General features: G+C 45.0%; 1 protein-coding gene and 1 long non-coding RNA gene across 2 annotated transcripts in view; one reads left to right on the top strand and one right to left on the bottom strand.

The window, feature by feature from the left end:
• pcnx1 (pecanex 1) overlaps positions 1-15928 on the top strand; it is a 118196-nt gene that overhangs the window by 70354 nt on the left and 31914 nt on the right. The window contains exons 20-23 of the mRNA XM_052485488.1: positions 134-275; positions 7300-7477; positions 14750-14769; positions 14890-14978. Coding sequence (XP_052341448.1) covers positions 134-275; positions 7300-7477; positions 14750-14769; positions 14890-14978 — 429 coding nt within the window. The remainder of the gene's footprint in view (positions 1-133; positions 276-7299; positions 7478-14749; positions 14770-14889; positions 14979-15928) is intronic.
• LOC127913469 (uncharacterized) lies at positions 15056-15789 on the bottom strand. Its single transcript, XR_008085642.1, has 3 exons — positions 15730-15789; positions 15208-15255; positions 15056-15159 (listed from the first exon to the last, which is right to left on the bottom strand). It is a non-coding gene; the product is annotated as an uncharacterized LOC127913469 (long non-coding RNA).

Genomic DNA, 15928 nt, shown 5'->3' with positions numbered 1-15928 from the left:
TTTTGTTTTGTTTTGTAGGCGCGGCCCATGAGTCTCCGCCTCCGGGAAACTGGTCCGATGTGTAATGGGTTATATTCACAACGTAGAGCCACGTTGCTAACTGACTGACCGAACGTTTTGTTTTGTTTTGTAGGCGCGGCCCATGTGATGTGGTTCGAGAAGCTACACGTGTGGCTGCTGTTCTTAGAGAAGAATATTCTGTATCCCCTGGTCATCCTCAACGTGCTGAGTGGCAGCGCCAGGGATCTGGCCAGTCCCAGGAAACTGGACACGGAGTGAGTTCTCTACTCGGCTTAATCTCTAATGCCACCCTGTCCTCTAGTGCACTAGTTGTGACCTGGGCTCGTAGGACTCCTATATAAGGGGGGATGGGGTAGAGGTCTTCAAGGGTCTCAGGAGTTGGAACCGTTACGAAATGGATACCGCGATTTATGGAGAAATAACTCATTTCCGAATGGACCCGAGGACGGAGCAATCGGAGGAAAATGGCCTTGTACGGGGGGGGGGTGACCAAGAACCCGATTGTCACTCTGACAGAGTTCCTGTGTAGAGATGGGAACATTTTCCAGAACCACAACCATCTCTGCAGCTCTCCACCAATCAGGCCTTTATGGTAGAGAGGCCAGACAGAAGCCACTTCTCAGTAAAAGGCACATTACAGTCCGCTTGTAGTTTGCCAAAAGGCACCTAATAACTCTCAGACCATGAGAAACAAGATTCTCTGGTCTGATGAAACCAAGATTGAACTCCTTGGCCTGAATGCCAAGTATCATGTCAGGAGGAAACCTGGCACCATGATGTCATCATCATCATCATGCTGTGGGGGATGGTTTTCAGCTGCAGGGACTGGGAGACTAGTCAGGATCGAGGGAAAGATGAACAGAGAAAAGTACAGAGAGATCCTTGTTGAAAACCTGCTCCAGAGCACTCAGAACCTGAAGACTGGGGTGAAGGTTCACCTTCCAACAGACGAATGATGGGAGACTAGTCAGGATCGAGAGAAAGATGAACAGAGCAAAGTACAGAGAGAACAGAGCAAAGTACAGAGAGAACCTTGATGAAAACCTGCTCCAGAGCGCTCAGAACCTGAAGACTGGGGTGAAGGTTCACCTTCCAACAGGACCACGACCATAACCTCTCAGTGTACAATAATAATGATTCAAGAAACGATAACAAACAATAAAGTAAATGAAAGTTAGGAAACCTGACTAGCTAGAAACTTAAAACGCACACAGTCCGTTTGGCGTCCGTACCAGCGTTCTTCTCATCTTTGTCAATAATATAACAATACAATAATAACAATATTAAAACTTGTCTCCAAGGATGTTCTCAATATTAAGATGTTCTCCTTGTCGGCGTCTACTTTCCTTTTACTTCAATGGGAAAAAAACCTCCATCTTCGCAATCAACAGTAGCCAAGTCTCGTCTGTCTTTCTCTGTCTGTCTCTCTCTCTCTCAATTCAATTCAAGGGGCTTTATTGGCATGGGAAACATGTGTTAACATTGCCAAAGCAAGTGAGGTAGATAATATACAAAAGTTAAATAAACAATAAAAATTAACAGTGAACATTACACATACAGAAGTTTCAAAACAATAAAGACATTACAAGTGTCATATTTTATTTATTTATATATATATATATATATACAGTGTTTTAACAATGTACAAATGGTTAAAGGACACAAGGGAAAATAAATAAGCATAAATATGGGTTGTATTTACAATGGTGTTTGTTCTTCACTGGTTGCCCTTTTCTCGTGGCAACAGGTCACAAATCTTGCTGCTGTGATGGAACACTGTGGTATTTCACTCGGTAGATATGGGAGTTTTTCAAAATTGGATTTGTTTTCGAATTCTTTGTGGGTCTGTTGTAATCTGAGGGAAATGTGTCTCTCTAATATGGTCATACATTGGGCAGGAGGTTAGGAAGTGCAGCTCAGTTTCCACCTCATTTTGTGGGCAGTGAGCACATAGCCTGTCTTCTCTTGAGAGCCAGGTCTGCCTACGGTGGCCTTTCTCAATAGCAAGGCTATGCTCACTGAGTCAGTTACAGAGGTCAGGTATTCTGCCGCTGTGTTCTCTCTGTTTAGGGCCAAATAGCATTCTAGTTTGCTCTGGGTTTTTTTGTTAATTCTTTCCAATGTGTCAAGTAATTATCTTTTAGTTTTCTCATGATTTGATTGGGTCTAATTGTGTTTCTGTCCTGGGGCTCCAGCAAGCTGGTCCTGGGGCTCTGTTCACAAACACAAACAGACTCCACAGAGCCCCAGGACCAGCTTGCTTAGGGGACTCTTCTCCAGGTTCATCTCTCTGTAGGTGATGGCTTTGTTGTGGAAGGTTTGGGAATCGCTTCCTTTTAGGTGGTTGTAGAATTTAATGGCTCTTTTCTGGATTTTGATAATTAGTGGTTATCGGCCCAATTCTGCTCTTCATGCATTATTTGGTGTTCTACGTTGTACACAGAGGATATTTTTGCAGAATTCTGCATGCAGAGTCTCAATTTGGTGTTTGTCCCATTTTGTGAATTCTTGGTTGGTGAGCGGACCCCAGACCTCACAACCATAAAGGGCAATGGGCTCTATGACTTATTCAAGTATTTTTAGCTCTATGACTAATTGGTATATCGAATTTGATGTTCCTTTTGATGGCATAGAAGGCCCTTCTTGCCTTGTCTCTCAGATCGTTCACAGCTTTGTGGAAGTTACCTGTGGCGCTGATGTTTAGGCCAAAGTATATATCGTTTTTTGTGTGCTCTAGGGCAACAGTGTCTAGATGGAATTTGTATTTGTGGTCCTGGTGACTGGACCTTTTTTGGAACACCATTATTTTGGTGTTACTGAGATTTACTGTCAGGGCCCAGGTCTGACAGAATCTGTGCATAAGATCTAGGTGCTGCTGTAGGCCCTCCTTGGTTGGTGACAGAAGCACCAGATCATCAGCAAACAGCAGACATTTGACTTCAGGTTCTAGCAGGGGGAGGCCGGGTGCTGCAGACTTTTCTAGTGCCCGCGCCAATTCGTTGATATATATATGTTAAAGAGGGTGGGGCTTAAGCTGCATCCCTGTCTCACCCCACGGCCCCATGGGAAGAAATGTGTGTTTTTTGCCAATTTTAACCACACACTTGTTGTTTGTGTACATGGATTTTATAATGTCATATGTTTTACCCCCAACACCACTTTCCATCAGTTTGTATAGCAGACCCTCGTGCCAAATTGAGTCGAAGGCTTTTTTGAAATCAACAAAGCATGAGAAGACTTTGCCTTTGTTTTGGTTTGTTTGGTTGTCAATTAGGGTATGCAGGGTAAATACATGGTCTGTTGTACGGTAATTTGGTAAAAAGCCAATTTGACATTTGCTCAGTACATTGTTTTCACTGAGGAAATGTACGAGTCTGCTGTTAATGATAATGTAGAGGATTTTCCCAAGGTTGCTGTTGACGCATATCCCACGGTAGTTATTGGGGTCAAATTTGTCTCCACTTTTGTGGATTGGGGTGATCAGTCCTTGGTTCCCAAATATTGGGGAAGATGCCAGAGCTGATGATGTGAAAGAGTTTTAGTTTAGCCAATTGGAATTTGTTGTCTGTATATCTATCTCTATTAACCCTATCTCTCTGTGTTTACCAGCTCTATTCTCTATCTCTCTGTGTTTACCAGCTCTATTCTCTATCTCTCTGTGTTTACCAGCTCTATTCTCTATCTCTCTGTGTTTACCAGCTCTATTCTCTATCTCTCTGTGTTTACCAGCTCTATTCTCTGTGTTTACCAGCTCTATTCTCTATCTCTCTGTGTTTACCAGCTCTATTCTCTATCTCTCTGTGTTTACCAGCTCTATTCTCTATCTCTCTGTGTTTACCAGCTCTATTCTCTATCTCTCTGTGTTTACCAGCTCTATTCTCTATCTCTCTGTGTTTACCAGCTCTATTCTCTATCTGTGTTTACCAGCTCTATTCTCTATCTCTCTGTGTTTACCAGCTCTATTCTCTATCTCTCTGTGTTTACCAGCTCTATTCTCTATCTCTCTGTGTTTACCAGCTCTATTCTCTATCTCTCTGTGTTTACCAGCTCTATTCTCTGTGTTTACCAGCTCTATTCTCTGTGTTTACCAGCTCTATTCTCTGTGTTTACCAGCTCTATCTCTCTGTGTTTACCAGCTCTATCTCTCTGTGTTTACCAGCTCTATCTTCTGTGTTTACCAGCTCTATCTCTCTGTGTTTACCAGCTCTATCTCTCTGTGTTTACCAGCTCTATCTCTCTGTTTACCAGCTCTATTCTCTGTGTTTACCAGCTCTATTCTCTGTGTTTACCAGCTCTATTCTCTGTGTTTACCAGCTCTATTCTCTGTGTTTACCAGCTCTATTCTCTATCTCTCTGTGTTTACCAGCTCTATCTCTCTGTGTTTACCAGCTCTATCACTCTGTGTTTACCAGCTCTATCTCTCTGTGTTTACCAGCTCTATCTCTCTGTGTTTACCAGCTCTATCTCTCTGTGTTTACCAGCTCTATCTCTCTGTGTTAAGCAGCAGGTAGCTGGAATCAGGTGATTACGGTTGTAATCCAGTTTTCGTGACGTCATTTGCCAGCTGGGTCATTAAACATGCAGTCATAAAGTCCCCTCTTATCTCTCTCTTTCCCTCTCCATTTCTTTCTTTTCCCTCTCTCCGTTTCTCTCTCTTTTCCCTCTCTCCGTTTCTCTCTCTTTTCCCTCTCTCCGTTTCTCTCTCTCTTTCCCTCGCTCCGTTTCTCTCTCTTTCCCTCTCCATTTCTTTCTTTTCCCTCGCTCCGTTTCTCTCTCTTTTCCCTCTCTCCGTTTCTCTCTCTTTTCCCTCTCTCCGTTTCTCTCTCTTTCCCTCGCTCCGTTTCTCTCTCTTTTCCCTCGCTCCGTTTCTCTCTCTCTTCCCTCGCTCCGTTTCTCTCTCTTTCCCTCGCTCCGTTTCTCTCTCTTTCCCTCGCTCCGTTTCTCTCTCTCTTTCCCTCGCTCCGTTTCTCTCTCTCTTTCCCTCGCTCCGTTTCTCTCTCTCTTTCCCTCGCTCCGTTTCTCTCTCTCTTTCCCTCGCTCCGTTTCTCTCTCTTTCCCCTCGCTCCGTTTCTCTCTCTTTCCCTCGCTCCGTTTCTCTCTCTTTCCCTCGCTCCGTTTCTCTCTCTTTCCCTCGCTCCGTTTCTCTCTCTTTCCCCTCTCCGTTTCTCTCTCTCTTTCCCTCGCTCCGTTTCTCTCTCTCTTTCCCTCGCTCCGTTTCTCTCTCTCTTTCCCTCGCTCCGTTTCTCTCTCTTTCCCTCGCTCCGTTTCTCTCTCTCTTTCCCTCGCTCCGTTTCTCTCTCTTTCCCCTCGCTCCGTTTCTCTCTCTTTTCCCCTCGCTCCGTTTCTCTCTCTTTTCCCTCGCTCCGTTTCTCTCTTTCCCCTCGCTCCGTTTCTCTCTTTTCCCCTCGCTCCGTTTCTCTCTCTTTCCCCTCGCTCCGTTTCTCTCTCTTTCCCTCGCTCCGTTTCTCTCTCTTTCCCCCTCTCTCCGTTTCTCTCTTTCTCTTTCTTTCCCCTCTCTCTTTCTCCCCATTTCTCTCTTTCCCTCTCTGTTTCTCTCTCTTTCCCCCTCTCTGTTTCTCTCTCTTTTCCCCTCTCTGTTTCTCTCTCTTTCCCCTCTCCGTTTCTCTCTCTTTCTCTCTCTCTTTCCCTCTCTCCATTTCTCTCTCTTTTCCCCTCTCTCCGTTTCTCTCTCTTTCCCCCTCTCCGTTTCTCTCTTTCCCCTCTCTCTTTCTCCTCTCTCTTTCCCCCTCTCCGTTTCTCTCTTTCCCATCTCTCTTTCTCCCCATTTCTCTCTTTCCCTCTCTCCATTTCTCTCTTTCCCTCTCTCTGTTTCTCTCTCTTTCCCCCTCTCCGTTTCTCTCTCTTTCCCCTCTCTCTTTCTCTCTCTCTTTCCCTCTCTCCATTTCTCTCTCTTTCCCCCTCTCCGTTTCTCTCTTTCTCCTCTCTCTTTCCCCTCTCCATTTCTCTCTCTTTCCCCCTCTCCGTTTCTCTCTTTTCCCCTCTCTCTTTTTCTCTCTCTCTTTCCCCCTCTCCGTTTCTCTCTTTCCCCTCTCTTTCTCCCCATTTCTCTCTTTCCCTCTCTCCATTTCTCTCTTTCCCCTCTCTGTTTCTCTCTCTTTCCCCTCTCTGTTTCTCTCTCTTTCCCCTCTCTCTTCCCCTCTCTCTTTCTCTCTCTCTTTCCCCTCTCTCCATTTCTCTCTCTTTCCCCTCTCTCCGTTTCTCTCTCTTTCCCCTCTCTCCGTTTCTCTCTTTCCCCTCTCTCCGTTTCTCTCTCTTTCTCTCTCTTTCTCTCTCTCTTTCTCCCCATTTCTCTCTCTTTCCCTCTCTCCATTTCTCTCTCTTTCCCTCTCTCCGTTTCCCTCTCTCTTTCTCTCCATTTCTCTCTCTTTCCCCTCTCTCCGTTTCCCTCTCTCTTTCTCTCCATTTCTCTCTCTTTCCCTCTCTCCGTTTCCCTCTCTTTCTCTCCGTTTCCCTCTCTTTCTCTCCATTTCTCTCTTTCCCTCTCCATTTCTCTCTCTCTTTCCCTCTCCATTTCTCTCTTTCCCTCTCCATTTCTCTCTCTCTTTCCCTCTCCATTTCTCTCTCTCTTTCCCTCTCCATTTCTCTCTCTCTTTCCCTCTCTCCATTTCTCTCTCTCTTTCCCTCTCTCCATTTCTCTCTCTTTTCCCTCTCTCCATTTCTCTCTCTTTTCCTCTCTCCATTTCTCTCTCTCTTTCCCTCTCTCCATTTCTCTCTCTTTTCCCTCTCTCCATTTCCCTCTCTTTCCCCCTCCATTTCTCTCTCTCTTTCCCCCTCTCCATTTCTCTCTCTTTCCCCCTCTCCATTTTCTCTCTTTTTCCCTCTCCATTTCTCTCTCTTTCCCCTCTCCATTTCTCTCTCTTTCCCCCTCTCCATTTCTCTCTCTTTCCCCCTCTCCATTTCTCTCTCTCTTTCCCCCTCTCCATTTCTCTCTCTTTCCCCCTCTCCATTTCTCTCTCTTTTCCCCTCTCCATTTCTCTCTCTCTTTCCCCTCTCCATTTCTCTCTCTCTTTCCCCCTCTCCATTTCTCTCTTTCCCCCTCTCCATTTCTCTCTTTCCCCCTCTCCATTTCTCTCTTTCCCCCTCTCCATTTCTCTCTCTTTCCCCTCTCCATTTCTCTTTCCCCTCTCTCCATTTCTCTCTTTCCCCCTCTCCATTTCTCTCTTTCCCCCTCTCTATTTCTCTCTTTCCCCCTCTCTATTTCCCCTCTCTTTCCCCTCTCTCTCTCCCCTCTCTCCATTTCTCTCCTCTCCTTTACAGGGTTGGAGCGTTGATGATAACAGTGGCAGGTCTGAAGCTGCTTCGTTCCTCCTACAGCAGCCCCACCTACCAGTACATCACAGTCCTCTTCACCGTCCTCTTCTTCACCTTCGACTACCGCAACCTATCAGAGACCCTGCTGCTAGACCTCTTCCTCATGTCCATCGTTTTCAGCAAGGTGAGTGGAACTAAGGGAGCTGATAGTCCATTACTAGTCCATTGTGGAGGCCTGTCTCAGTGGACTAATCCATTATAGAGGTCCGTCTCGGTGGACTAATCCATTATAGAGGCCTGTCTCAGTGGACTAATCCATTATAGAGGTCCGTCTCGGTGGACTAATCCATTATAGAGGCCTGTCTCAGTGGACTAATCCATTATAGAGGCCTGTCTCGGTGGACTAATCTATTATAGAGGTCCGTCTCGGTGGACTAATCCATTGTAGAGGCCTGTCTCGGTGGACTAATCCATTGTAGAGGCCTGTCTCAGTGGACTAATCCATTATAGAGGCCTGTCTCAGTGGACTAATCCATTATAGAGGCCTGTCTCAGTGGACTAATCCATTGTGGAGGCCCGTCTCAGTGGACTAATCCATTAGAGGTCCGTCTCGGTGGACTAATCCATTATAGAGGCCTGTCTCAGTGGACTAATCCATTATAGAGGTCCGTCTCGGTGGACTAATCCATTATAGAGGTCCGTCTCGGTGGACTAATCCATTATAGAGGTCCGTCTCGGTGGACTAATCCATTATAGAGGTCCGTCTCGGTGGACTAATCCATTATAGAGGTCCGTCTCGGTGGACTAATCCATTATAGAGGTCCGTCTCGGTGGACTAATCCATTGTAGAGGCCCGTCTCGGTGGACTAATCCATTATAGAGGTCCGTCTCGGTGGACTAATCCATTATAGAGGTCTGTCTCGGTGGACTAATCCATTATAGAGGTCTGTCTCAGTGGACTAATCCATTGTGGAGGCCTGTCTCAGTGGACTAATCCATTATAGAGGCCCGTCTCAGTGGACTAATCCATTATAGAGGCCTGTCTCAGTGGACTAATCCATTGTAGAGGCCTGTCTCAGTGGACTAATCCATTATAGAGGCCCGTCTCAGTGGACTAATCCATTATATAGGCCTGTCTCAGTGGACTAATCCATTGTAGAGGCCTGTCTCAGTGGACTAATCCATTGTAGAGGCCTGTCTCAGTGGACTAATCCATTATAGAGGTCCGTCTCGGTGGACTAATCCATTATAGAGGTCCGTCTCCATCATGGACTAATCCATTATAGAGGTCCGTCTCGTGGACTAATCCATTATAGAGGTCCGTCTCGGTGGACTAATCCATTGTAGAGGCCCTGTCTCGGTGGACTAATCCATTGTAGAGGCCTGTCTCAGTGGACTAATCCATTGTAGAGGCCTGTCTCGGTGGACTAATCCATTATAGAGGTCCGTCTCGGTGGACTAATCCATTATAGAGGCCTGTCTCAGTGGACTAATCCATTGTGGAGGTCGCGGGGATGACACATCAGTATCACCAGCAGTAAATTTACTGTTACCATCATTTCTAATCTACAATGTTTGTTTGGTTATGGTCATTTCTGTTAATTCATTCAGTATATTATTATTCCAGTCTTACCGTTGTCATTGTAGGAGTGGACACGCTGTTTACACAGCGAACAACCTAGGCTACGCTTGTGAGGAAATAGTTTCGGTTCATTTCATTCCATTTATTAATTGATTTTTTGTTTTTAGCGCTCCTGTCAATCTTGAGTAAGGACACACACCTGATTCCGCATATAGAAGTAGGACTAGTCTACCCGTGTCGGGACACTAGTCTACCCGTGTCGGGACACTAGTCTACCCGTGTCGGGACACTAGTCTACCCGTGTCGGGACACTAGTCTACCCGTGTCGGGACACTAGTCTACCCGTGTCGGGACACTAGTCTACCCGTGTCGGGACACTAGTCTACCCGTGTCGGGACACTAGTCTACCCGTGTCGGGACACTAGTCTACCCGGCCTGTGTGCAAATGGAGACCTATAAATGTGCCCATTTGGGGATCTGATAGTATTTCTGATAGTCTTAACTCATTACTGTGGAACTTCTCAAAGTCATTTTTTCATCGCCTCAAACAGCAAGTAAACAAAGTGGTTTTTTACATCCATTGAGAGTGACTATAGTTCCTCCAACGTGGACTATTTGGAAAAACATTTCCAGCTCTCTCCCTTTCGATAACCACTCAGCATGTCATGATGTCATGCTCTGAAACGTCATGAAATAGGCCTACCCAAATAGCCTACAGCCGTGTCTGTCTGTTCAGAACTCACTGGCCCAAATAGCCTGGACAGCCGTGTCTGTCTGTTCAGAACTCACTGGCCCAAATAGTTGATACAGCCGTGTCTGTCTGTTCAGAACTCACTGGCCCAAATAGCCTACAGCCGTGTCGGTCTTCCAGAGCTCACTGGCCCAAATGTTTCCAGCCTAGCAGCCGTGTCTGTCTGTTCAGAACTCACTGGCCCAAATGAGCCTTGGCTGGACAGCCGTGTCTGTCTGTTCAGAACTCACTGGCCCAAATAGCCTACAGCCGTGTCGGTCTGTCCAGAGCTCCCTGGCCCAGGAAACTCTTGAGGGCTCAGAGCATTTGATACAATGTTTCCAGTTTTCTAGCATGAGCTTTGGCTGGACTAAGTTGATAGTTGATACAATGTTTCCAGTTTTCTAGCATGAGCTTTGGCTGGACTAAGTTGATAGTTGATACAATGTTTCCAGTTTTCTAGCATGAGCTTTGGCTGGACTAGGTTGATAGTTGATACAATGTTTCCAGTTTTCTAGCATGAGCTTTGGCTGGACTAGGTTGATAGTTGATACAATGTTTCCAGTTTTCTAGCATGAGCTTTGGCTGGACTAGGTTGATAGTTGATACAATGTTTCCAGTTTTCTAGCATGAGCTTTGGCTGGACTAGGTTGATAGTTGATACAATGTTTCCAGTTTTCTAGCATGAGCTTTGGCTGGACTAGGTTGATAGTTGATACAATGTTTCCAGTTTTCTAGCATGAGCTTTGGCTGGACTAGGTTGATAGTTGATACAATGTTTCCAGTTTTCTAGCATGAGCTTTGGCTGGACTAGGTTGATAGTTGATACAATGTTTCCAGTTTTCTAGCATGAGCTTTGGCTGGACTAGGTTGATAGTTGATACAATGTTTCCAGTTTTCTAGCATGAGCTTTGGCTGGACTAGGTTGATAGTTGATACAATGTTTCCAGTTTTCTAGCATGAGCTTTGGCTGGACTAGGTTGATAGTTGATATACAATGTTTCCAGTTTTCTAGCATGAGCTTTGGCTGGACTAGGTTGATAGTTGATACAATGTTTCCAGTTTTCTAGCATGAGCTTTGGCTGGACTAGGTTGATAGTTGATACAATGTTTCCAGTTTTCTAGCATGAGCTTTGGCTGGACTAGGATTGATACAATGTTTCCAGTTTTCTAGCATGAGCTTTGGCTGGACTAGGTTGATAGTTGATACAATGTTTCCAGTTTTCTAGCATGAGCTTTGGCTGGACTAGGTTGATAGTTGATACAATGTTTCCAGTTTTCTAGCATGAGCTTTGGCTGGACTAGGTTGATAGTTGATACAATGTTTCCAGTTTTCTAGCATGAGCTTTGGCTGGACTAGGTTGATAGTTGATACAATGTTTCCAGTTTTCTAGCATGAGCTTTGGCTGGACTAGGTTGATAGTTGATACAATGTTTCCAGTTTTCTAGCATGAGCTTTGGCTGGACTAGGTTGATAGTTGATACAATGTTTCCAGTTTTCTAGCATGAGCTTTGGCTGGACTAGGTTGATAGTTGATACAATGTTTCCAGTTTTCTAGCATGAGCTTTGGCTGGACTAGGTTGATAGTTGATATACAATGTTTCCAGTTTTCTAGCATGAGCTTTGGCTGGACTAGGTTGATAGTTGATACAATGTTTCCAGTTTTCTAGCATGAGCTTTGGCTGGACTAGGTTGATAGTTGATATACAATGTTTCCAGTTTTCTAGCATGAGCTTTGGCTGGACTAGGTTGATAGTTGATACAATGTTTCCAGTTTTCTAGCATGAGCTTTGGCTGGACTAAGTTGATAGTTGATACAATGTTTCCAGTTTTCTAGCATGAGCTTTGGCTGGACTAAGTTGATAGTTGATACAATGTTTCCAGTTTTCTAGCATGAGCTTTGTCTGGACTAGGTTGATAGTTTATACAATGTTTCCAGTTTTCTAGCATGAGCTTTGGCTGGACTAGGTTGATAGTTGATACAATGTTTCCAGTTTTCTAGCATGAGCTTTGGCTGGACTAGGTTGATAGTTGATACAATGTTTCCAGTTCCTTCCAGACAGGTCATGTGTAGCCAATGTGATTTATAGGATCATTATTTTCAGCAGGAGATTGTCTACCTGCAGGCTGCCATGTTTTTATTTGTTGGCTTTTAATGTAGACTATTTTTACATCGTTGGTAACAGAAGATACTTTTAGATTCATATCAGTTTGATTTAATATTGATTAACCACATGACATTGATTTTGACATATGAAGACCTTTATTATAAATTAGATGAAAATCATTACTGACACGCAGATCAGTAGAAATGGTAGGATGACTTGGCACTCCAAATGGATCAGTAGAAATGGTAGGATGACTTGGCACTCCAAATGGATCAGTAGAAATGGTAGGATGACTTGGCACTCCAAATGGATCAGTAGAAATGGTAGGATGACTTGGCACTCCAAATGGATCAGTAGAAATGGTAGGATGACTTGGCACTCCAAATGGATCAGTAGAAATGGTAGGATGACTTGGCACTCCAAATGGATCAGTAGAAATGGTAGGATGACTTGGCACTCCAAATGGATCAGTAGAAATGGTAGGATGACTTGGCACTCCAAATGGATCAGTAGAAATGGTAGGATGACTTGGCACTCCAACTGGATCGGTAGAAATGGTAGGATGACTTGGCACTCCAAATGGATCAGTAGAAATGGTAGCATGACTTGGCACTGGAACCAAATGGATCGGTAGAAATGGTAGGATGACTTGGCACTCCAAATGGATCAGTAGAAATGGTAGGATGACTTGGCACTCCAAATGGATCAGTAGTAGAAATGGTAGGATGACTTGGCACTCCAAATGGATCAGTAGAAATGGTAGGATGACTTGGCACTCCAAATGGATCAGTAGAAACTAGAAATGGTAGGATGACTTGGCACTCCAAATGTAGGATGACTTGGCACTCCAAATGGATCAGTAGAAATGGTAGGATGACTTGGCACTCCAAATGGATCGTAGAAATGGTAGGATGACTTGGCACCCCAAATGGATCGGTAGAAATGGTAGGATGACTTGGCACCCCAAATGGATCGGTAGAAATGGTAGGATGACTTGGCACTCCAAATGGATCGGTAGAAATGGTAGGATGACTTGGTAGGATGACTTGCACTCCAAATGGATCAGTAGAAATGGTAGGATGACTTGGCACTCCAAATGGATCAGTAGAAATGGTAGGATGACTTGGCACTCCAAATGGATCAGTAGAAATGGTAGGATGACTTGGCACTCCAAATGGATCAGTAGAAATGGTAGGATGACTTGGCACTCCAAATGGATCAGTAGAAATGGTAGGATGACTTGGCACTCCAAATGGATCAGTAGAAATGGTAGGATGACTTGGCACCCCAAATGGATCAGTAGAAATGGTAGGATAACTTGGCACTCCAAATGGATCACTCCAAATGGATCAGTAGAAATGGTAAGATAACTTGGCACTCCAAATGGAACAGTAGAAATGGTAAGATAACTTGGCACTCCAAATGGAACAGTAGAAATGGTAGGATGACTTGGCACTCCAAATGGAACAGTAGAAATGGTAGGATGACTTGGCACTCCAAATGGAACAGTAGAAATGGTAGGATGACTTGGCACTCCAAATGGATCAGTAGAAATGGTAGGATAACTTGGCACTCCAAATGGATCAGTAGAAATGGTAGGATGACTTGGCACTCCAAATGGATCAGTAGAAATGGTAGGATGACTTGGCACTCCAAATGGATCAGTAGAAATGGTAGGATGACTTGGCACTCCAAATGGATCAGTAGAAATGGTAGGATGACTTGGCACCTCAAATGGAAAAGGTTGCTGACTGCTGGTGTAGCCAGCAACGTCAGGAACAAAATGGCAGAATCTGCGAAGGCCTTCAGCAGCAAGAAGAGGAGGGAACAAGATTTTTTTTCTGCTGGTCGGGGTATATTGATCTCTGGCTCCCTTGTTAGTAATTTCTGTGTCTTCATTTTGTATATCTGTGCTGGGTGTAGACCGGCATTACTGCAGGTAACTGGGTGGAGACCAGCATTACTGCAGGTAACTGGGTAGAGACCGGCATTACTGCAGGTAACTGGGTAGAGACCAGCATTACTGCAGGTAACTGGAGTTACTGAGACCAGCATTACTAACTGCAGGTAACTGGGTAACTGTAGAGACGGGCATTACTGCAGGTAACTGGGTAGAGACCAGCATTACTGCAGGTAACTGGGTAGAGACCAGCATTACTGCAGGTAACTGGGTAGAGACCGGCATTACTGCAGGTAACTGGGTAGAGACCAGCATTACTGCAGGTAACTGGGTAGAGACCGGCATTACTGCAGGTAACTGGGTAGAGACCGGCATTACTGCAGGTAACTGGGTAGAGACCAGCATTACTGCAGGTAACTGGGTAGAGACCAGCATTACTGCAGGTAACTGGGTAGAGACCAGCATTACTGCAGGTAACTGGGTAGAGACCAGCATTACTGCAGGTAACTGGGTAGAGACCAGCATTACTGCAGGTAACTGGGTAGAGACCAGCATTACCGCAGTTAACTGGGTGGAGACGGGCATTACTTTAGGTAACTGGAGCCAGTCGGAGGGTGAGTTAACGAAGGAAGCATCTTGCCAGAATGAAACACAGCCCTTTCTTTTAAAGATATAATAATATAAGGATTAAAATATAGAAAATCTGACCAGAGTATGTTTCCTACCTCTTCCTACCCACATAGGAAAATAAGATGGCTGGCTAAATATGGCACATTTACAGAAATGTTGATCAATGTGTATTTTCACGTTCAATACGATGAGGGGAGAAAAGTATTTGATCCTTTGCTGATTTTGTACGTTTGTCCGCTGACAGAGAAAGGATCTGTCTATAATGGTTTGTAGCGTCTGGTAGACTTACGTACAAAATCCGCACGGGGATCAAATACTTTTTACCCCTCACTGTAAATGTAAGGAAGGTAAAATATAAGTGTTTTGTGTAGTACATATGAAGTCTAATAATAATCACTTGTCTCTCTGTCTCTCTCTGTGTCTCTCTCTCTCTCTGTGTCTCTCTCTCTCTGTGTCTCTCTGTGTCTCTCTCTCTCCTCACTCTCGCTCTCTCTCTCATGTGTAGCTCTGGGAGCTGTTCTACAAGCTGTGTTTTATCTCACCTCTCCCCCTCAGATCACCTGGGGGTCTCACGCTCGCCCAGCCCTTCGCTGTGCCTCGTATCCTTTGTGTTTTTTACCTTGGGAGCTGTTCTCTACTGTCAAGACTGTGTTTTATCTACACCTACATCGCCCCCTGGCAGATCACCTGGGGGTCGGCCTTTCACGCCTTCGCCCAGCCCTTCGCTGTGCCTCGTATCCTTTGTGTTTTTTACCTTGGTTAGATGGACCTCCCACGTGATCTCTACTGTCAAGACTATTTACGTGGTCAGATGGACCTCCCACGTGATCTCTACTGTCAAGACTATTTACTCGCGTCTGAATGGACCTCCCACGTGATCTCTACTGTCAAGACTATTTACGTGGTCAGATGGACCTCCCACGTGATCTCTACTGTCAAGACTATTTAGGTGGTCAGATGGACCTCCCACGTGATCTCTACTGTCAAGACTATTTACGTGGTCAGATGGACCTCCCACGTGATCTCTACTGTCAAGACTATTTACGTGGTCAGATGGACCTCCCACGTGATCTCTACTGTCAAGACTATTTACGTGGTCAGATGGACCTCCCACGTGATCTCTACTGTCAAGACTATTTACGTGGTCAGATGGACCTCCCACGTGATCTCTACTGTCAAGACTATTTACGTGGTCAGATGGACCTCCCACGTGATCTCTACTGTCAAGACTATTTACGTGGTCAGATGGACCTCCCACGTGATCTCTACTGTCAAGACTATTTACGTCTGAATGGACCTCCCGTGATCTCTACTGTCAAGACTATTTACTCAGATGGACCTCCCACGTGTTCTCTACTGTCAAGACTATTTACTCGCGTCTGAATGGACCTCCCACGTGATCTCTACTGTCAAGACTATTTACGTGGTCAGATGGACCTCCCACGTGATCTCTACTGTCAAGACTATTTAGGTGGTCAGATGGACCTCCCACGTGATCTCTACTGTCAAGACTATTTACTCGCTCTTCATGTTGATCATGTCCTGAATATAGTATATATATAATATTATATATAAATATAATATAGATGTTCATTTAGCTGAGAGTAGGACTTGACGTGTCTCGGCGTTATCTTTTTAAGGTTTTGTGAGGTAAATGTGTGTTCAGGTGTGTAAATCTCCTTGA

This window comes from Oncorhynchus keta, chromosome 29 (assembly GCF_023373465.1).
Source record: "Oncorhynchus keta strain PuntledgeMale-10-30-2019 chromosome 29, Oket_V2, whole genome shotgun sequence".
Lineage (NCBI taxonomy): Eukaryota > Metazoa > Chordata > Actinopteri > Salmoniformes > Salmonidae > Oncorhynchus > Oncorhynchus keta.
The sequence above is the reverse complement of the archived record's forward strand: the minus strand, read 5'-3'. Positions and strand labels throughout refer to the sequence as shown.